General features: G+C 41.5%; 1 protein-coding gene across 11 annotated transcripts in view; it reads right to left on the bottom strand.

The window, feature by feature from the left end:
• The window catches only part of LOC124143101 (5'-AMP-activated protein kinase subunit gamma-1-like), a 404,245-nt gene that overhangs the window by 74,747 nt on the left and 305,487 nt on the right, over nt 1-24,011 (bottom strand). For 10 of the 11 annotated variants that reach the window (XM_048387897.1, XM_048387885.1, XM_048387892.1 and 7 more), the window contains exon 2: nt 7,758-8,288. In XM_048387897.1, the coding sequence (XP_048243854.1) occupies nt 7,758-8,288 (531 nt within the window). Of the gene's footprint in view, nt 1-7,757; nt 8,289-15,077; nt 15,252-24,011 lie in introns of those variants that run through there. The other variant, XM_048387889.1, reaches the window with a different exon arrangement.

Here is a 24,011-nt window from a genome sequence, read left to right as displayed (position 1 = left end):
CTGCCTTTTTTAACTGATTGTTCACTGGCGCACAATCTCTGAAACAAATTCCACTCCTTTATGGTTTTAGAAGGCATCCTTATTTGTTAATATTATAAGCACCTGTGGCTATTACTGTGAATACGGTAATCTGTAACTTTTAGAATGATATGTAAAAAGATGGAGCTAGCAGACACAAAGGAAGTCTTGAACGACTCCACTGTGACTGTCCATTGACCCGAGACTAGACTCACGTCATTGTTGATGACATACCAACAAGTACATCACACTGCTGTGGACATCTTGTAGGGCTGGGACGGCTAACTCGGGTACCTAGGTCGGGTGGGTACTGAGTAGGACCTGGCTACCCACAGGACTACCCGGACCCGTGTTAGTCACGTGATATATTGTTTAATGACAAAAGGTATCTAGAACTCTATGGTTACAAGTCATAAATGTTCGCATTTCTTTCTGACTATGCACCCATTCCTTCTGACTTTTCATATCTTTGAATAAAGATATAACTTGCGTCAACTTCAGTGTATGCATGACCAGATTGTTTAATACATGTATCTAAATGTTTTGCCAGTACTATGGTAAAAAAAATGCTCAATCAGACATTTTGTACAGGTCTCTTAAGACCTACACTGGGTACCCGGTTAGGGTCGGGTAATAGGGGGTGGGTACCCGGGTAGAACATTCAGACTCGTCCTAGCCCTAACATCTTGCTTTGAGAGCTAGTTGCCTGTAAACATTCAATTTAAGCCAGGCAAACCAGTATCATATTGTAACCATGGTAACTCCAGGATCCTCATCTACATCAGTGGGCTCTGACAACAAGTATGGGGTACTTCACCCTATTCTGCCATAGAATTTTTTTATGTAAGATGCTCTAAAATGCTATTTCCTGCATTTTGCATTTTTATGTTAGAGTTTATTTGAAACAAATATTGATAATTTATTTATTATAATTGTTTATTTGTAATATATATAAGTGTTTCACCAACACATTTTTTTACTTTCATTCAAGAAACATCTTTGATGACAAATGCAATCTGAACATGAAAACGAATTGATATTACTTTTATATGTGTTCACATGTTCCTTAATAATATGATATGGTTATTTATTGTTTCCTATGTTAACGCAAGCTGCCCAATAATGATAATGAAAACAATTGTGTCAGAGCAGTTTGCTTACATCACAAACCATCTGTCATTCAAATCCTGAAACGTGTAATGATTCAAATTTTTAAGTTAGACAATAAATATCATGTTCGACTATGTAGAGTTTGAATTAATAATTTACTGAAAAAGATAATAAATTGAGTTTTACATTTGATTTGAGGTGCTTTTTTCAAGGTGTAAGCAATTGCTTTTCTGCTAGAATGGTAGTTTCGCCCCTGACCCAACTCTGCCATAGAATCCCCATGTAATGATCTGAGTGCTCTGCCTCCAGGAATGTTGTTTATTTACTCAGCACTCCCCCAACAATATCCCCATGATGAAATGTAGCTGCACTTTAGCAAAGAACAAATAAACAAATGGTGGCAAATATTTGTCAGGCTGTTTACAGGTCTAGCACCTGGACACAAGCCACTGTACTAATCCCTCCCTCCCTCCCTCGACCTCCATGTCAACATGACAACCCTCTCCACCAGTGAGGTGACCTCACACCCAACAACATGAGCCTGTAGCTCTAGCCCCACCATGAAATTCATCAAAAGCATTATTATTGACGTACTTTCAGATGCTTTCATACCGCACAAACCTCTGTGTTCCCATCCCGCAATCAATGGCACCGTGTGCTCCACCATCATCCCAATCACTGTGTATGACGTTCATCCCATAATGTTTGTCCTTTCCAAATATTTACTTGCATAATCCCTTTAAGATTGCAGTCCTGTCATTGCGTCAATGATGGAGTTCCATTATTAATTACAAAACTGGCGATAAGGAATTCTATTAATTCAAGAACTCTTGCATAAGTATGGTGAGAAAAGGTTATGAAAATATCCTGATAATGTCAAAGTGCTAGTGAGTATTTTGCAATATTGAGGGTGGGGGTGGCAATATTTAAGCCATCAGAGTTTTTGACACAACATGAGACACTGTACCTAAGTAGGGGAATTGAACCCAGATCTCTGGTAAGGCAAGCCAATGCTTTAAACAAACTCGCTACCCTTCTGATTCAAAATAGGAAGCAGTATTCTCTAAACACGGTACTTTAGACGGATGCTTGTCAACATTTTTATTCGTACACATGTGCCGGAAAGATGGAATGATTACCTCAGAACTCCAAAGTTGATAAGCCACAGCGCGCATAACTGGACTTACACCTACCTCAAGATTAAAAATCCACCACAGAACGTCCTTTAACCTTATTTTATCAACCAACATTCCTCAAAGAACCCACACAAAATATATATATATATTACCAGATAGGTTGCCAAATGGCCAGTTCTGATTCAGGAAAGGGGAGCTGTGCACATCACCTGATGGTAAACATCAGTGAGCGGATGTTGTTTTCTGCAAGTCAGCACATTCCAGCAGCAGCCCACCAATAACTGAGGCTGGCCCAGGCAAACCAGTGGTTGACAGCATGAACAATAATCCACCCCATAGGGTCATGACATCACACAATCAATCATGTTACACAAAGTAGGGGGAGGGGGGAGGAGGGGGGAGGGGGGGGAGAGGAGGAGGGGGAAGAGATACTCTTCCTGTAAATGATTATATTTTACTCTGAAAGTGGAGCTGAACAGTTTGAATTTTACTTCAAACATATTGTTTCTAGGATATCCTACATGTCCAACAAAATTAATTCTCTGTAGAATATCAAACAGTCAGTCATAGAGTGAGTGAGTCTGGTTTTACACCACTTTTAGCAATATTCCAGCAATATCATGGTATGGTTGTGTTCACGTGGTCATGTCAACGAGTGAATGCATAGGTCGTTCACCTTCACAGAGGCCCAAACACTGATGGCAGCAGAGGAATGTTTACTTAGTGAGGTCTATTTCTGTGATAATCTACCTAATAGTGAGTTAGTGACTTAAGAGCTAAGATTTATAGTCACATCAGCAGTATTTCAGCCATATTGTGACTACAACAATTTAGACATGAATACGAAATATGTGTAAACTTCTTAAAAAATTGTCAGCAAAGGACTGTAAAATATCTAGAGTATGATAATCTACCTAACAGTACCAGGTTATACACTTCATATAAGCATCAACAATTATCTTCTCAGGCAGTCATCAATTCAAGGCAGGTGCAAACACAAAACAGGCGATGTACAAGGCAGGCAATAATTCAAGGATTATAATTATTCAAGTATTTATTGTAGCCCTGCTGTGTCTTTGTGTGTTTGTTTGTTGTTTAACGTCGCACTCTGCAATATTCCAGCTATATGACAGCGGTCTGTAAATTATAGAGTCTGAACCAGACAATCCAATGATTGACATCATGAGCATCGATCTACACAATTTGGATACAATGACATGCATCAACCAAGTCAGTAAGCCTGACTACCTAATCCTGTTTGTAGCCTCTCTTATGACAAGTATGGGTTGATGAAGACAAATTCTAACCCAGATTCTACGCAAATACACATATCTGGAGCTCTGTGTACCAGCTAACCCATTTTCCAAGGTCGTTTGGTCTTTACCCAGTTTCTGATATATCAAGCAAGATGTTCTGTGAAGAAATAATGTTAGCTGTTTCGTGCCACCTGCCAGAGCAAACATTGTCGGTCATAACACATCTCCCTCGCTATAACGCCAACACCCACCCACAACTCTAATTGATATCTGCAAATATCAACACAGAAGTTCCCACATGGACACACATCATGCTATGTATTGTTGATGTAGGAATGGATGGAACATGTAGATCTGTGTCAGTACTGCTTGCCTTGTAATGAGGAAGTCGTGTAAATACGAACACATTCGGATGGGAACTCATTAATTTAAGTATTTTATCTATTACTCTGTCTGTTGTGTTGTTGACATGGACAAACTGGAAATTAATTCCAATGCTTCAAGGCAAATAAAATCTAACGAAAGTGAACTTATGTTATCGTGGGCTTGACACTGACAGAAAATATAAATATTCCAATTTTTTGTACCAAAAGTAACAGAATGTTTGTATGTGTTCATGATGCAATACTCTGAACGTATGAACTTCAGTTGACTTTCAAGTTTAAAATGAATGCGTGTGGGAGCTGCAATCTGAGTTGTTGAAAAATAATATGATTTAGATCCAGGAAGTCTTCTGAATTATTCACTGTGCAGAATTAATTTTCTTAACAAATATCACATTTCTCTTAATTCAAAAATTGAAACAACATGCCAGTTGGTTGGCGAACTGGACACCATGTTAATTAAATTTAGTTTCAATAATAGTTTCAATAGTCTGTCAATTTGCCCACAATATTTATATTTAACTTTTGTTTTGTTCTTCCTCCACAATCTGCTGACCTGGCAAGTTTAGTTACCATGGAAGCATGTGACATCATCACACGTCAGGGTGACAATATAGCATTCCAGGGAATGTTTTCCAGCATTTTCAGATTTGCCGGTCCTATTGAGTATTCAACGCCCAGTTAGTTTGAAACCTATGGCTAATGCTGTCAGTTATAACTGAAATGTCCAGGCATTGATAACTCAATCAACCCCACATATCTCCAAACATATCACATGTCTATCTGCAACACATAGCGGGGGCATGGATGGCCTAGTCGTCTTAGCCACTGCAATTTGCTTTGCAGAGTTGCGTCCCTTGAGTATGCCCAAACCTATGATCGTGAGTTCGAATCCCGGTTCGCCCCGATTATGTTTCTACGATTGCCACACCATACCAATGCTCGTAGGTTTCACCAAAACGGTAAACGTCTGAGATCTGTAATATAAGTGGAATAGTGTTCAAAGTGACATTAAACCCATCTCACTCATTCTTATTGGAGGCCTGGATCTTTAATAAGAGGTCCTGCCTTTATTATTTTGCATCTGATACTGTGACAAGAAGAAACAGGTTAGGTTTGTACACTTTCTGGTATCCAGCGAGTGAGTGAGTTAGTGAGTGAGTGAGGGAGCAAGCAAGCGAGTGACACAGCTTTGAACAGTATGCAGAAGGAAAGTCCAAAGTGATGCAGGTCTCAGACGTTTACCACATTGGTAAAACCCATGAGTACAGGTTTGGTGCTGACAGACCTAGAAACATAATCAGGGCCAACCGGGATTCGAACCCATGATCATAGGTTTCTAAGCGATGCAACTCTTCACAGAGAAATTCCATGCCTTAGATGACTGGGCCATCAATGCTCCCTGGTGTCTTGCTTTACAAATGTGACCAGCTGTCTTAACCTCTAGGCATATCATCCATCTTGTCATCCCAAGCATCCTACATAACAAGTGTTACACAGAACATTGCCATCTTACTCTCTCCACAGCTGACCTGAGTAGCCTGTCAGGGCATGACCTATACTTACAATGCATGCACATAACTCCACAGCTGACCTGAGTAGCCTGTCAGGGCATGACCTATACTTACCATGCATGCACAGAATTCCACAACTGACCTGAGTAGCCTGTCAGGGCATGACCTATACTTACAATGCATGCACAGAACTCGACAGCTGACCTGAGTAGCCTGTCAGGGCATGACCTATACTTACAATGCATGCACAGAATTCCACAACTGACCTGAGTAGCCTGTCAGGGCATGACCTATACTTACAATGCATGCACAGAACTCCACACCTGACCTGAGAAGCCTGTCAGGGCATGACCTATACTTACAATGCATGCACAGAACTCGACAGCTGACCTGAGTAGCCTGTCAGGGCATGACCTATACTTACAATGCATGCACAGAATTCCACAACTGACCTGAGTAGCCTGTCAGGGCATGACCTATACTTACAATGCATGCACATAACTCAACAGCTGACCTGATTAGCCTGTCAGGGCATGACCTATACTTACAATGCATGCACATAACTCCACAGCTGACCTGAGTAGCCTGTCAGGACATGACCTATACTTACAATGCATGCACATAACTCCACAGCTGACCTGAGTAGCCTGTCAGGGCATGACCTATACTTACAATGCATGCACATAACTCCACAGCTGACCTGAGTAGCCTGTCAGGGCATGACCTATACTTACAATGCATGCACATTACTCCTCACCTGACCTGAGTAGCCTGTCAGGGCATGACCTATACTTACAATGCATGCACAGAACTCCACAGCTGACCTGAGTAGCCTGTCAGGACATGACCTATACTTACAATGCATGCACAGAACTCCACAGCTGACCTGAGTAGCCTGTCAGGACATGACCTGTACTTACAATGCATGCACAGAACTCCACAGCTGACCTGAGTAGCCTGTCAGGACATGACCTATACTTACAATGCATGCACAGAACTCCACAGCTGACCTGAGTAGCCTGTCAGGACATGACCTGTACTTACAATGCATGCACATAACTCCTCACCTGACCTGAGCAGCCTGTCAGGGCATGACCTGTACTTACAATGCATGCACAGAACTCCTCACCTGACCTGAGAAGCCTGTCAGGGCATGACCTGTACTTAGAAGGCATGCACATAACTCCTCTCCTCACCTGACAATTAGACCCGTGAAGATTCCGGGGTAGAATAGGTCTTCAGCAACCCATGCTTGTCGTAAAAGGCGACTAACGGGATCGGGTGGTCAGGCTCGCTGACTTGGTTGATGCATGTCATTGATCCCAATTACGTGGATCGATGCTCATGACATTAATCACTGGATAGTCTGGTCCAGACTCGATTATTTACAGACCGCTTTCATATAGCTGTAATATTGCTGAGTGCGGCGTTAAACAACAAACCAAACCAAACCAAAACCTGACAATTAATGATGATAAAAGACCAATCAGGTTGCACGAACATCACAGTGTAAACTGTGGTGTTGAGGATGTCTGATAGAAGGGTTGTGTGTTCACTGCTCAACTCAAACAGGCATGTAGTGGGTGCTTTAACAACACAGTTTAAGTCCGTCTATCGCCATTGTGTCGCATTGCAACCGAGAATCAGAGACTTAATGTCAAATCGTCAAAGATACAACTGTATATATAAAAAACAAGAGCCATCAGAAGATGACAAATCCCCCCGGCCCCCACAATAGCAAAAGGCATGCTATAGCACCACTTCACCACTTCAGCCCCTTGTTAATATATGTACAAAGTTTGGATAAAATAATCTGTCACGGTTTTCAAGTTATGCTCCATAAATGAACAATACGGACAGACATACAGATGGATGGTCGGACTGACTGACAGACAGACCAGATGGCGTCTGTGTATCCTCCTGCATTATATGACGAGGGGGTAAAAAGTGAATTAACTTTATGACAGACAAAACTATCGCAATGGTGAAAATAGTCCCAGTTGTCCCCTCTAGTATTGAATTATGGTATCGAAGGATAGCCAATTGGCCTGACCCTAATGCCTCTCCTACAACAAGGGTCCATTCCATAAAGAGATCTTAACACAAAGAGAAACATACCTCCCATAGTTTAACATTGAGTTATGATAGTCCTAGTGCTATAATTCCTTTGTGGTTATTGGGCTCACACACTCAGCAACAAAAATATTGCAAGTTTTCCTCAGTAAAATATTCTCTTGCTCCTTCTTTTGTATATCATCAGGCAATTAAACAAAAACAAATCTGACAAAAACATCATTTCAAACATTAAATGTCTCCCGTTTACATGAAAATCTGTCTTACCTGTGTCTCTAGCTTTTTCCTCGGGGACCTCGGCCTTGAATCTGAATTTGACCTAGTCCGAAATTTATTCATAAACTGTTCAACAGGGGTGGAGGGTCCTGACTTATGCCTGGCTCTGTCTCCCTTAGCATCTAGCATCTGTCCCTCCAAGATCTGCCCCATTGGGGATATAGGGTCAGCGGGGCCCCTCGGGGCTAACATAGTCGGCGTAACTCCGTGTGCGTGAAGCTGCGACTCGTCCATAGAACGCTCCATGACCATAGCGGGCTTCTTCCCCGGCTTCTTCATACCAGACACATCCGACTTGGAACGTGGACGAAAACTGTCAAAAAAGTTTTTCACTTTTGAAGATGTTGTAGGAGAACCACTTTTACTGTCTTCCCCGGATTTGTTTCGTTGCCGAGTTTTCCCACTGAGCAGGCTTTTCAGACCCGTAGATCCCGCTCTGGGACGGAAGTCTTGGTCTACATCCATCATATTTCCATCTGCCACATCCGAGTCCAGGAGAGGCATCGCAAAGGCACTTAGGTCCTGAAACACACAAGGAAGTTGTTATCTAGAATCGGTAATGCATGGTGGCAGGGATCCCCCTTGTCTACACTATACACCAGCTACAACAGAATGGATGGACCAGACAATAGGAACTGAAGGAATGACTATACAGGCACAATTTGCTTCTTCAGAAATTAAATCATAACATATAAAATTGAATCCTGGAAGTTATATGTTGATAAAACCATTTTAACAGAGACAGTCTGGCTCTCAAACAAGTCTAAATGTTCTCAGAACATATTTTAGGATAAGTTGCCATATCAAAATCAAAATCAATAAAAGCGATGTTGAAGAAAATCCAGATATCTGAATTCCTCTCACTGCTGGCCCCGAGATGTGTCAGTGAAAAGCTTGTATGTCCATAATGTATGTTCTGTTTTACACATGTCCGTATTACACATGTCCGTATTACACATGTCCGTATTACACATGTCCGTAGTACACATGTCCGTAGTACACATGTCCGTAGTACACATGTCCGTAGTACACATGTCCGTATAACACATGTCCGTAGTACACATGTCCGTATAACACATGTCCGTAGTACACATGTCCGTAGTACACATGTCCGTATTACACATGTCCAGTAGTACACATGTCCGTAGTACACGTCCGTAGTACACATGTCCGTAGTACACATGTCCGTAGTACACATGTCAATACCAGTGTAGGAAATATCCACCTGCATGACCATCACTCAGTAAGGGTTAACTTGCAAGTCGGATTGGCGTTTCCCAAAGGATAGGTAAGATGTTTCAATTTTTAATCAGACAATACTACAAATACTCTTTTGGCCTTTTGTAATTTATTGTCTGTGAAAAGTTAAAAGTACGAAGTGATTACTCAAGTTATTTCTCTTCCAATTCACACTTTTCCCTACTGACTCAATTCTGTGGCCAAAATGATTGAGTCTACTCGCCCTGAGCTTCATTTTAAGAACATTTTAGTGTTATATGGTATTTTATCAGCTGATCTTACTAGACCGAACAGAAGTTTACTAGACTCTGGCTTCAGGCAGGTGGCTAAAGTCGCAGACTATTACTCCATAGTCAACAGATGGAACCGAGTTAGTCCAATATATATATATCCACAGACATCGTACCAATATATATATATCCACAGGCATTCTACCAATGGAAAGATTCACAAAAAATGTACGATGAAGTGGAAACGTGAGACAGATGTCCCAAACACATACCTGTCGTAAGCATACTTTCAATATGCGCAATATAGTCTAACATGGACATATTTCTCTCAAAGAATATATTTTATCGCTCGCATCTTACCATAGTCAACCAACTTTAGTCGACTAAACTTGGACCAATGTTTAAAGTGATCTCAGTATTAAGATGACCCATTCCTTAACATTGAAATAGGACTGTCATAGCATTATATTGTTGAACAAGGCTGACTCACTGTCTGTCACAGCGCCCCAATGGTGGAGGTCATTGCACCTCCAATGGTGGAGGTCATTGTGCCCCAATGGTGGTGGTCATTGCACTCCAATGGTGGAGGTCATTGCGCCCCAATGGTGGAGGTCATTGCACCTCAATGGTGGCGATCATTGCACCCAAATGGTGGAGGTCATTGCACCCCAATGGTGGTCATTGTGCCCCAATGGTGGAGGTCATTGTGCCCCAATGGTGGGGGTCATTGCACCCCAATGGTGGAGGTCATTGCACCCAAATGGTGGAGGTCATTGCACCCCAATGGTGGTCATTGTGCCCCAATGGTGGAGGTCATTGCACCCCAATGGTGGAGGTCATTGCACTCCAATGGTGGAAGTCATTGCACGCCAATGGTGGAGGTCATTGCAACCCCAATGGTGGAGGTCATTGCTCATGCTTTCAGTAACGAGTCCATTTTGATCCCAGAATCCCAATGGAGCCTGACCACTCAAGACTTTCAACAGAACACAAAGTTTCAACACTCTTGTTCCCAAGGAACTTTCACCCAGCCAACAGGCATACATTCTCACAAGCTAGATCAAATGTCAAGACAAACACATTGATAAATCGATTCGGATATTTGAAAACTGAACTTTTTAAACTGAAGTCCCAAACAGCAGGTGACCTACAAGTGGGTTGCCATGCCTGGAGTGTGTTGCCCCAGACACACATTTCCTATCATGTGTCATGATGATCATGAGTGCTGATTTGACACAGATATTCACCTCATTTTCAAAATTAACAATGCCACAGGTAAAAAACTGGTCTTGACAATGTCAAAACGATGTCCTTTGAATAATATATTGAATCAATTGCTGACGGGTGGCTTGTTTAAGAAAGCTGTTCAGGAGAGTGATATTTGTACCTCAAGATATATAGATCTCGGAAATCATTTTTCATGTTCTAGCATGAAAACAAAGCACTTACTGTGAACGTTTTCAAGAGAAATCCTTTATGTAGAGTCTTTATAGACTCATGTGTACACTACACTCAACTTCCGCTCAAATCATCACATAAGAAAAAAATAAATCAATCTAAATCTCAACAGCATATGGCCAAGTAAATATAACCAGAACTCGTATGGTATGTACGAGTTTCTTGTAATCACACACAATACCATACGAGTTTCTTGTAATCACACACAAAGTCAAACAGTATTCAAATGAAATCACACAAAAAAGCATAAAACACTTAACCAATGATCAACATATTCTTAGGGTGGAGTTAAAAAAATGTGATTTCAGATAAAAACCTTCAACCTTACGTTAATAGACAACACCCACACCGCTGTGTGACCCCTACCCTACCCCAAATTCAACAAGGAGAAAGGCTCAAGGAATTACATACAACGAATATACACTCACCGCCAAAAGAAACATAAACAATAGAAACATATAGTGAAGTATGTACGTTAAGAAGAGATGTTTCAACAATCAGTCAGTGTTACCACAGAGTGACTTTATTTTCATCACGATATGTTGCACGATATTTCCAAACTTTACACGCTAATCCTGCACGAGACAAATGGTGTGCATCTCGAGCCATGGATCTATTGCGTCACATGGTATGCGTTCATGAGCATCAGTTCACACAACATACCAGTAAGTTTGTTTGTGCATAGAACCAATCTAATATCTCTTGAATATGAGTAAGTCTTCATATATTAACCAACATGTATGGTATTCACATTTCTTTTGGCAGTGAGAATATATATCAAGCCAACTTTTTGAAATGCGGTGGGGAATAGGGCTGCCCTGCTACCAGAATTCACACTACAGAGTTGCCTCCCTTTGGCATGCCAGGATCCAATGATCATGGGTTTTAACCCTAGGTTTGTCCTGAGTATGCCCCTCAGCTTCTCAGCATCACACCCATGCATCATGGGTTTCATCAAACCATCGCTTTAGGCTCTTCTCCCACATAAAGCTGAGGGTGCCACCATTCCTTCCCTGAATCCCATCTAATTTTACACTCATTGCTCACCCTGAATCCTGAATACCATCTAATTTTACACTCTGAGTCTCATTGCTCACCCTGAATCCTGAATACCCTCTAATTTTACACTCTGAGTCTCATTGCTCACCCTGAATCCTGAATACCCTCTAATTTTACACTCTGAGTCTCATTGCTCATCCCTGAATCCTGAATACGACTTAACACAAATCTCAAAAGCATTGAGAAAAGGTTGCAATTTGAAGTTTAGGTACTGCAAAAATATTTAAAAATATAAATCATAAAGGACACTTTTACATACTCCATTATCTAATGTTTAATGTTGAATCTGAGTAACTAATACGTTTTTATTTGTGCCCCACGTACCACACTACTGAGTCTTGAATACTCTCTAAATAGACCCGGAATCCTGCATACCAAAAGGGGTTAGCAGTGTCAAAGCTGACACAGTCATGATGTAACAGAAATACTGCTCACGAGGTGATGACCTCCACTCAAATGAAATTACATCTAGGAGATGTGCACTTTACAAGTACACTGCCACCAGGAACTGCACTGAGCACAAGCGTGTGATGAAACACCACAATGACTCGATTGCCTCAGATCTTAATGGAGCACCACTACCACAACATCCCTATGAACAACGCAGGAGGATCTTAGACCAACTTCAATGGAAGGCCACAATGCACAGGTAGGGCCTGGACTGTGACATTTCTCTACAAACACACTCACACAAAGCCCAGAGGAATTTACTTGAAACACCTTTACACAGACACCAATCATATTTATCTTAAACACTTGGGCAGAAAAGAAAAGAAAAGAAAAGAAAAAGAAATGTCTTCTAAAATATGAAACCTTCACCAGGTCCACATGCACTGTTCCATCGAGGATAGTACATTTTTTTTCATCACTGACATGTCACTGAATGTCAGGTCTTGATATATTATATGAAGTGGCTAAGGGACAATGGGGGGGTGGGGGGGGGGGGGGGTGTCAGTGATAATAAGATGCAGGGTATTGAAAAACTGACACAGCGAAAGGGGGAGTTTGAGAAAAATGAATTCTATTTAATCAAGTTATTATTCTGAAGAATATTTATGGATTGAGGTCATGAAAAAATGACACTGAAAGAGGTGCGGGGTGGGAGGGGGAGAGAGGATGTAAAAATCCTATTTCTTCAGGTTATAAATTGGAACATTATTTAGGGAATGGTCATTTATTACAGGTGGAGGGAGGGTCCTGAAAACATTGTTACATGTTTGGGAGGGGGCAAGAAAGAAAATGTTACTAAAAAATAGGGGCTGGTAGGATGTCAACAAAATATGACTGTCCTAAGACCAATCCCACAAGACGACCAGCCCACCTGACCCCTGTAATAACTGACCGGTCTCTGAGCCTTTTTGTACCCTGGCCTTCAAGAGGTATATGTGTACAATAATTACATTATAATATCCTATAATCAGTTACTCCACACCAGGACATTAGCATGTGCCAACTCCCAACACGTGGTTAGACGAAGCTCGATTTAGCAACACCGTGACCTTCTCCTGTTTATTGATGTCCGCTCTTCATGTTACCATTACAAGTGATGGTTGACACAAGTACAGGCGATGGGGCTGGGGGAGGGGGCTTTAGAAGAATAGTGTCAGGGATATGTGTGCAGTCAGCATGTCCCTTCATTTGGGTTCAACACTGGGACATCCTGCATCCCTCTATGTCAATATCCTTATGCATGGTTTATGTTAGAACACGGTATCCCACAAAGGCCGTGAGTCTGTGGTCGGGTGTTTTGCTGTGGGCCTACTGCATATTAGTGCAGGAACTCATTATGACATGCATGGCTGTATAGGATATCACAACAATCCTTGTTTCGGTTTGTAGTCACAAGGATACAAGCAGCTATAGGACTGCTCATTACAAGACCAGGCGGATCCAGGATATGGAGATAGGTGCAAACTGGCCAAGTCAACATGTGAACATAAGCACTTAAAAGAAGAGACATATAGATTGACACTTGTCTGAAGAAAACAGGACATATACCTGCACAGTCCTCACAATGCTTTGAACCCTTCTGGATCCCCCCACATACCCCACAACCCTCTGGATCCACCCACACACACACCTTAACCCTCTGGATCCCAAGAACTCTCTTGACCCCAGCCCCCCCCCCCCCCCCCCCCCCACCCCACCCCACCCCCCTCATCCACACACACACCTTACCCCTCTGGATCCCAAGAACTCTCTTGATCCCAAACCCCCCACAACCCTCTTAATCCCCCACCCCCCACAACCCTCTGGATCCACGCCCCCCCACAACCCTCTGGATCCACCCAACCCCCCACAGCACAATCCTCTGGATCCACCCAACCCCCCACAGCACAACCCTCTGGATCCACCCAACCCCCCCACAGCACAACCCTCTGGATCCACCCAACCCCCCACAGCACAACCCTCTGGATCCACCCAACCCCCCACAGCACAACCCTCTGGATCCACCAGTCCTGTTTCCTCAAGAGTAAAACAACCCAAATGAAAACCATACCAGCATGCCAAGAAACATATCTGATGTAGTACGAAACAAATTGAGAATTGAGAACTTTAGAATCACAATCCTTTGACCAAACATTGATTAATTGTTTGAGATAAACTACAAGGCTTATATTAGAGGTGTTCTTGTGAATGAGATTTACTGTTGGGGCACTTGTGTCCTGGGTTCTTGCGTCACTAATGGTGGTCTTGGGACCCAACAATCTGTAGTTTTTATCACGAAGGTTATGATAAAGAGCCCCTGATTTTTCAGCCTAATTACAACTACTGCTGATGCCATCACATCACATGTGGCACTGTTTCAAGATAAGGACCAGTTAACTGGAGAGACATAGAAAAAAATAGATTGCAAATAAGCAAGAGCTAGATCTCAGATAAACAAGCTATGGCATGGCAAAATTACAGTTTAAAAACTTCAAATCACATTACATTTTCTGATTAATGACAAATACAAAGTCAATAAAAATTTGAATGTAAATAACCAAGAGCTCTTTGAAACAAACAGCAGAAACAAATTAGTTAAAAAACCTTCAAATTACATTCAAATAAATGCATAAACACAAAGTCATTAGAAACATTTGAATGTAAACAAACTGGAGAAAATTAGTTAAAAAAACTTTCAAATCACACCCAACTTTCCAAGTGTCCACATTTGAGTTAGACATGTTGAGTTGTTTTGGTGATGAACCAGCTACATAGCGTATTAACAGATGCACAGGACGGGGAAGACACCGCTGACCTGCACATGTCACCACCGGCCCAGGTCACCGTGTGTGACATCAGTAAAGATGTGCAAACAAAGCGTAAAACTGTGGCTTACTTGTGACGAGGCCCTGTCTTTGCCTGTCATTCCGAGACACTGACCAAAACATTTGCACAGCATCACTGCCGCGATGCGTGCTTCAGTCCTCATTACAGCTCGGTCATTACGATGGTGTCGAAGTAGACTTGGGGTTGACGGCTGTAGTGCCTCGATCATTCTCCTTGGACTCCACGGTATGGTATGATCTAACTCCACTACACATTCCAACTTCTACGGGAGGATTCACACTACTGAATATTCATAAACTCATTAATATTCATAGCCTCGCAGGTAACTGCACATAGGACGAGGACCCAGGTGGGAGCCTCCCTGTGATTGGCTGGGGCTGGGGGCGGGTCAGGGGTGATGGGTCATAACAGTTATGTTTTAGTCCCACGTCAACACGTGAAGCTGGAGACATACATTTTTAATGTCATATTTCATACTGCATTAAGTCACATTTTTTAGCTATATCGCCAGATGCCAACAATTATATTGGAGTTGGTTTGAGTTTCACTCTGGTCATCTCCAATGTTTATCAATCTCCCTCGACACTATCTACTAAAGTGACGATAAAATAATCCTCAGGGGTTATTTGTGAGCAAGGGGCTGCTGTCAGATAAACTAGCAGAACACACTCTGGGTGGTAAATATAGATGGTGATTAAAGGTTACAATCTTTGTCCCATTTTAACACTTTCTAACATCCCTCCACAGTGGTTGAGATTGGGTATAGCCACACTGCAAGTGGCTTCTCCTGCCTGAATTAACACTACAGCCTTACGGTGCACATCTCTAAACTACAGCTGAAGTACCAACATGACTGAGGAAGTCATAGTAATGTCTCAGGTAGGTTGTTGGTTGTTGATGTCAGATAATTCCCATTAACAGAAGCTAATTCCCATCATATGTCCATTTACTCAACATATTTCCCCAACATGTGTCCATTTACTGATGATAATTCTGATCAAGTCAATTTTCTGACGATATTTCCCAACATGTGTCCATTTACTGAAGATAATTCCCATCAAGTGTCGATTTACTGAAGATAACTCCCGTCATATGTCAATTTACTGAAGATAACTCCCATCAAGTGTCCATTTACTGAAGATAATTCCCTACACTGTCCATTTACTAAAGTGAGTGAGTATGGTTTTACGCCGCTTTTAGCAATATCTTGGCGGGGGACACCATAAATTGGCTTCACACATTGTACCCATGTAGGGAATCGAACAAGGGTCTTCAGAGTAACAAGCGAACGCTTTAACCATGAGGCTACCCGACCGCCCCCCATTTAGTAAAGATACTTCCCATCAAGTGTCCATTTACTGCAGATAATTCCCATCAAGTGTATATTTACTGAAGATTCTTCCCATCAAGTGTCCATTTACTAAAGATAATTCCATCATGTGTCCATTTACTGAAGATAATTCCCTTCACTGTCCATTTACTAAAGATAATTCCCACCAGGTATCCATTTACTGAAGATAATCCCCATGTCCATTTACTGAAGATACTTCCCATCAAGTATCCATTTACTGAAGATACTTCCCATCAAGTGTCCATTTACTGAAGATACTTCCATCATGTGTCCATTTACTGAAGATAATTCCCTTCACTGTCCATTTACTGAAGATAATTCCATCATGTGTCCATTTACTGAAGATAATCCCATCAAGTGTCTATTTACTGAAGATAATTCCATCATGTGTCCATTTACTGAAGATAATTCCCATCAAGTGTCCATTTACTGAAGATAATTCCATCATGTGTCCATTTACTGAAGATAATTCCCTTCACTGTCCATTTACTGCAGATAATTCCCACCAGGTATCCATTTACTGAAGATAATTCCATCATGTGTCCATTTACTGAAGATAATTCCATCATGTGTCCATTTACTGCAGATAATTCCATCATGTGTCCATTTACTGCAGATAATTCCATCAAGTGTCCATTTACTGAAGATAATTCCATCATGTGTCCATTTACTGAAGATAATTCCATCAAGTGTCCATTTACTGAAGATAATTCCATCAAGTGTCCATTTACTGAAGATAATTCCATCATGTGTCCATTTACTGAAGATAATTCCATCAAGTGTCCATTTACTGCAGATAATTCCATCATGTGTCGCAGGATGCATAAAAGCCCATGTACCCATCATGATCCCATCATAAGGGAAATAAATTTCTGAGCAGGAGAATATATCCAGTCAACAAAAGTCACTCACAATATAGACCTGCAATTAATCAATTTCAGGCTCAATAAGAACGAGGCTGATCCATTAAATGTTTAAAATTGTTTGTTTTTTTGCCTTCTCAGAGTCCATCTCAAGCATGGTAATCTTACATCACAATATGTATGATGACATCTCTAATTTATAAACACCCTTACTATTGTTCCACACAATAGCTGAGGCAGAAAAGTCGAACCCATCATGTTTTGAGACTAATAACAACATGACTGTATATGAAAATACATTCTCAATCAAAATATTTGGTGTATATTGGGACAAAAAGGTACATCCTGTTTCATCTGGTGCTAGTCGGTATACTAAGGCTTCATCCAATCATCTGTGTGCCACTAGTTGTCAATTACCTGTTGTTGTTAATGTTAATCTGCTGCTTATCACAACATATCATGTATATGTACCTCCCATCACTTGGTTGTCGTCACCACAGCTGGACAATGGAGTAAGAATCTGCTTTGTAAAATCGACATATTGCTATATGCAATAAACCAGAAGTTGTTATCCATACAGTTGTATGCTGGCTTATAAACACAAGGCTACCCCCAAATTTCAAATGCAGGCCAGCTCATAAAATGAATGATGAATAAGATAAGGGCCCCGTTTTACAAAGCGATCTAAGCGATACAACTATCATAAGTGAGGTGAGGTGAGGTGAGGTGAGGTGAGGTGAGGTGAGGTGAGGTGAGGTGAGGTGAGGTGAAATGGAGAATAATGTTGCATTCAAGATTATTGCACCTGTATAGCAATGTGCATGGATGTTTTGTTTGTTTGTTGTTTAACGCCGCACTCATCAATATTCCAGCCATATGACAGCGTTCTGTAAGTAATCGAGTCTGGACCAGACAATCCAGTGATTGGCATCACGAGCAACAATCCACGCAATTGGGATACAATGACATGCATCAACCAAAACAGCGAGTCTGACCACGCATGCATGTGCATGTTTCTGTGTGGCTGCTTGTACTAGTACGGACTAATGCCAAATTTTTAGTGCTAGCCCACTGAGATACCATGCTGCAGTTTAACACGAATACCCCACTCAGACGCTGTAAAGTGAGCCATCCAGTACTTGTTTTAGCCCCTTAATGTCGAGCAGCAGGCAGGGTAACAACAAGTACCATCTTTTAACATCGTTTGGTGTGACAGGGCCAGGGATCAAACAACGGAGGCGGTGTAAGTCTATATTAAGGAATCGGAGGTACGACTGTGGTAAGATTGCTTTTTTGAACGGAATCCTGGTTACAAATTATAAAAAAATGATCATGAGTGAGAAGTGGTGTGGGCTCAGTGTTTGTATACAGGCGATGACAATGTGACAACCGGCTACAGTCACAGTGTCTACACGCCAACATGCCCTGGTCACAGTGTTTTGACTGAAATGACACCGAGTGCCTGATTCTGGTCATAGCACAGTACATTCTCACATATCATAACAAGGTGTGCTAGTGCACTGCCAGAAACAAAACAGGATGAGATCATGGCCATGAGTGAGTGAGTGAGTGAGTGAGTGAGTGAGTGGGTGGGTGGGTGGGTGGGTGAGTGAGTGAGTGAGTGAGTGAGTGAGTGAGTGAGTGAGTGAGTGAGTGAGTGGGTGAGTGGTTGGGTGAGTGAGTGAGCGAGCGAGCGAGCAAGCTAGTTTGAATAATGTCACTTTGAACAGTATTACAGTTTGTAGATGGTTATCGCTTTGCTGACACCCACAAACATTTGTATGGTGTCAACAGACCAAGGATCATATACAGGGTTAATGTGGGATTTGAACCCACAATTTAGTGGATCCTGGAACAACCAAGGGACACAACTCTGCAAAGCAATTTGCATGGCCAATCAAGTGGTCTACCAGTGAATGTTTATTTACAGCTTACAATGGATATGACAAGTCTATCTGGACAAAAATATATCAAATAGTTTTTACTGATGTCACCAAGAAATATAATTTCTTTAGTCCATACCTTCATTAGGTCTTTGAAAGGCATTAAGAAGTGATACACATAAGGAAGAGATATATTGATGTCAACTTCTTTGTTATGAGGGACACGACGTTGTGGAGTATATGCTTCATGTGATGAAGGAGTAAGCAGATACTCCGAAACGTTGTGTTCCTCATAATAAAGAAGTTGACATCCATATATTCTCCTCCTCGTACCTTCATTATTTGCAAAATGCCCCCCCCCTCCCCCCACCCATTGCTCATGCTGTGACATTGCTTCACTGACAGAATAACCAAGCTGATATCTAGAAGTCGTAATCGGTCAACACAGAGGTAGATCCCCGATTTTTTAAATGGTGTGTGCACCTAATACCCATGTCACGAAGTGACGCAGCTAAGCGAGCAGTTAATATGTAATGTGTCTGAAAAAAGGGACTGTGCAACTCCTGCTGAATGTTGATAATCCATCACCCCAGATTAAAAACGTAAAAAATAAATACTTTCAGGTAAAATAATCTGTTATTCCTTGACTCTTAGGATTGGCTGCATTAGAAAAAAAACAAGTTTCTCAGTGATTCTTTCTCCAGTGTGAGAAGGGAGGTAGGATTTAAAAACAATGGAAAACAAAAGTGTTTGTTTCGTTTGTTTGTTGTATCTCCACACTCAGCAATATTCCAGCTATATGACGGTGGTCAGTAAATAATCGAGTCTGGACCAGACAATCCAGTGATTGATATCATGAGCATCGATCTACGCATTTGGGATACAATGACATGCATCAACCAAGTCAGCGAGCCTGACCACCTGATCCCATTAGTCACTTCTTACTGCAAGCATGGGTTGCTAAAAACGAAAGTAAAAATGGAGGATCACTTCATATTTTTTCCCACCAAGAATACCAACAAACACAAGTTGGGATACATTGAACTCGGCACTATAATATCATACCAGAGTCTGCTTCATACGACAAGAGACATTTGAGAAAAATCATTAGTATATTGCAATATAAATGACTGACGTGCAGAATCTGAACTGATGTCCAAGAAACAATTCCTTTTTTGTAAGCCTTAGACTCTTTGATTGGGTTGTTTATTCTGAGTTTCCAAGATAACTTTTAACCTCCCCACACTAAACCTTGGGGAGTTGTCAGTATAGTTAACGCCAGGTGGTTAATTAGCCTGAAAGTCAGTACTCCCACACTGATGCCATCATCACCCCCCACAACTGCTGACCTCACCCCCCTCACTCCTGACCTCACCCCGTCACTACTTGTAACCTCACCCAACACAACTGCTGACCCCACCCCTCACTACCGCTGACCTCACCCATCACTACTGCTAACCTCGCCCTCACAACTCCCAGCTACCATGAGATACCAGCAAGAGGTGGCTAGCCCTCCCTGCCACGCCCACCACGAGGCAGTAAGTCATGGTGATAGTCATGAACTGGGGTGTAACCATGGAAATCAGATCCCTTGTCTCATAACAACTTGTCACACATCAAGATGGGTTGTTCTCTTTAATATCTAACAATATCTCTTCACAACACTCCATCTTTCACTCAGGAGTTCTTTGACAAACCTTTTACCAGCTGGTTGCAAGCAGTTTTGTTGTGTTCAAGCGTAAGAAAAATAGTGTGAAAACAACAACCTAGTGGTGGATAGTGAGAAGATATCAACCTAGTGTTTGATAGTGAGAAGATATCAACATAGTGGTGGATAGTGAGAAGATATCAACCTAGTGGTGGATAGTGAGAAGATATCAACATAGTGTTGGATAGTGAGAAGATATCAACATAGTGTTGGATAGTGAGAAGATATCAACATAGTGGCGGATAGTGAGAAGATATCAACCTAGTGGTGGATAGTGAGAAGATATCAACCTATTGGTGGATAGTGAGAAGATATCAACATAGTGGTGGATAGTGATATCAACCTAGTGGTGGACAGTGAGAAGATATCAACATAGTGGTGGATAGTGAGAAGATATCAACCTAGTGGTCAATAATGAGAAGCTATCAACCAAATGATCGATAGTGAGAATATATCAATCTAGCGGTCGATAGTGAGAAGATATCAACCAAATGGTCAATAGTGAAAAGATTTCAACCTTGTGGTCGATAGTGAAAGGATATCAACCGGGTGGTTGATAGTGAGAAAACAACAATCTAGTGGTCGATAGTGAGAAGATATCAGTCTTGTGGTCGATAGATATGCTATCAATCTAGTGGTCGTCAGCGAGAAGATATCAACTCACAAATATGTTGATCAGTTGGTTCATCCTGGGGATGCAGCAGGACAATAGTGAGAAGATATCAACCTGGTGGTCGATAGTGACAAGATATCAACCTGGTGGTCGATAGTGACAAGATATCAACCAAATGGTCGATAGTGAGAAGATATCAATCTTGTGGTCGATAGAGAAGCTATTAATCTTGTGGTCAATAGTGAGATGATATCAATCTTGTGATTGATAGAGAAGCTATCAACCTGGTGGTCGATAGTGAGAAGATATCAGTCTTGAGGTCGATAGATACGCTATCAATCTAGTGGTCGACAGCGAGAAGATATCAACTCACAAATATGTTGATCAGTTGGTTCATCCTGGGGATGCAGCAGGACGATAGTGAGAAGATATCAACCTGGTGGTCGATAGTGACAAGATATCAACCAAATGGTCGATAGTGAGAAGATATCAATCTTGTGGTCGATAGAGAAGCTATTAATCTTGTGGTCAATAGTGAGATGATATCAATCTTGTGGTTGATAGAGAAGCTATCAACCTGGTGGTCGATAGTGAGAAGATATCAGTCTTATGGTCGATAGATACGCAATCAATCTAGTGGTCAACAGCGAGAAGATATCAACTCACAAATATGTTGATCAGTTGGTTCATCCTGGGGATGCAGCAGGACAGACTTCCCACATTATAGACCCCAAGTCTTTACAATGCTGTTACATGAATATTCCTCACGACTGAATTATTGAAAAGGTGAGAATGAGATATATGGAAGCAACATCACAGTGGGGATACTGACAATGAGCTTCACATATTATATACATGTGCAGAATGGAAACCCTACCGACGAGGGTGCTCCATCTGCCTCCATTCATTATGAGGGGACTATACAGAAAACAAAACAATGAAAATAATATAAGATAATTTCCCATGCCATTTTTTCAATAAAAGCATTAACTGTAAATTTGAGTTTGTCATATCGTGAGGATGAAATACATGCAGTAAGGTTATTTGGTTTGTTTGATTGTTTACAGCCTGTGTCACAGATTCTTGAGTCTACTATCTGGAAAATGTATTTGGGCATAATTTTCAGTATCATTTGGCTTAGATTATGAAATATCATAATGCGATCTTACTAAACCAGAAGAAATTTTACCTTACTCAGACCAGTGGCTGAAGTTAAACTGTTTAACAGAGCTCTCAGCAATATTCCAGGCAGCTGGATATAATCGAGTCTGATCCCGACAAACAAGTGGTTGATATTATGAGCAACAACCCACGCCGTGGGGGTACAAAGACACCTTATCAACCAATTCACTGAGCCAGACCCGCCGATACATATAAGTCACCTCTTACTACCAGCACAGTCTGCTGGGAACTAGTTCTAAGTCCAAGTCCCTACAGGGTATTTCAGAAAGAGTTATGACTAACCACTACAGGACCAAACCTATTTACAATTGCCAGCGCCAAAGAGGAGTTGATTACAGAGAATCAGGTCAACACACAACATCGATGTCAGCTTAATGTGGGAGGAAAGCCTGAAGTGATGCAGTTCTTAGACGTTTACCACTTCGGTGAAACCCACGAGCACGGGTATGGTGCTGACAAACCTAGAAACATAATTGGGGCGAACCGGGATTCGAACCCACAATCATAGGTTTCTGGTGTGCTCAAGGGACGCAACTCTGCACAGGGAATCGCAGCGCCTCAGACGACTGGGCCACCCGTGCCCCCCATCGACTTAAAAAAAGTAAAAAGTAAAACAATGATTTTCTGAATAAATACCATGAACGCTAACATTTCAGTACATCACTTGAATTGTTTACACAAAACATTTACACTAAAAATGATGAAACACAGCGAGTGCACTTAATGCTAACTTTTCGGTACATCACTCAAATGTACAGAGCGCACACTATATGCTATATGCTAATATTTTGGTACATCATGTTAAAAACAACATTGGATATTATTCTGGTATATTGTTGTGTATTCCCCTTTATTTTCCCAACAGTAAGTATAACAGACTATCAATTGGGAGATAAACATACTGTGTTGTCAGCGAGGTTACCCGAAGATTTAACCACGCCTTATTGAATTTGGAACCAAACATGCAGCACTGTATATGCTCAAGCAGTTTGTTTACACGCAATACTTCACTTGGAACATATGACAGGCATTGAAAGCATATAGCCACGGCAACTTTGTAAGCTAACATGTGGCGGGCACCCCTAAAGAAAACTAAGCAAGCTTAGCAAAACTTTCGTTCTACACTGCATGACACCATTATGATGTCATATCGCTCATTGTGACGCAACAGATATGATGCCACAGTCATATATAGAAAAGCGCCAAATTCCAAGCTCTCTGTTGTCTCCAAAACTTAAAATACATTCTCTTTGTACATTTCTATCGTGCTTTTTGCATAAATTGAATTGCGACACATCCTTTGAATATTGTAGTAACTGCACCTTTGCATTTCGTAACTCATAACTGTCGAAATAATATGCCTAACAACAATGACTGAAAAAA

Source organism: Haliotis rufescens, unplaced genomic scaffold, assembly GCF_023055435.1.
Source record: "Haliotis rufescens isolate VD_foot unplaced genomic scaffold, xgHalRufe1.0.p SCAF_10, whole genome shotgun sequence".
Classification (NCBI taxonomy): domain Eukaryota; kingdom Metazoa; phylum Mollusca; class Gastropoda; order Lepetellida; family Haliotidae; genus Haliotis; species Haliotis rufescens.
Note: the sequence above shows the minus strand (reverse complement) of the source record. Positions and strands in the feature narration are given on the sequence as shown.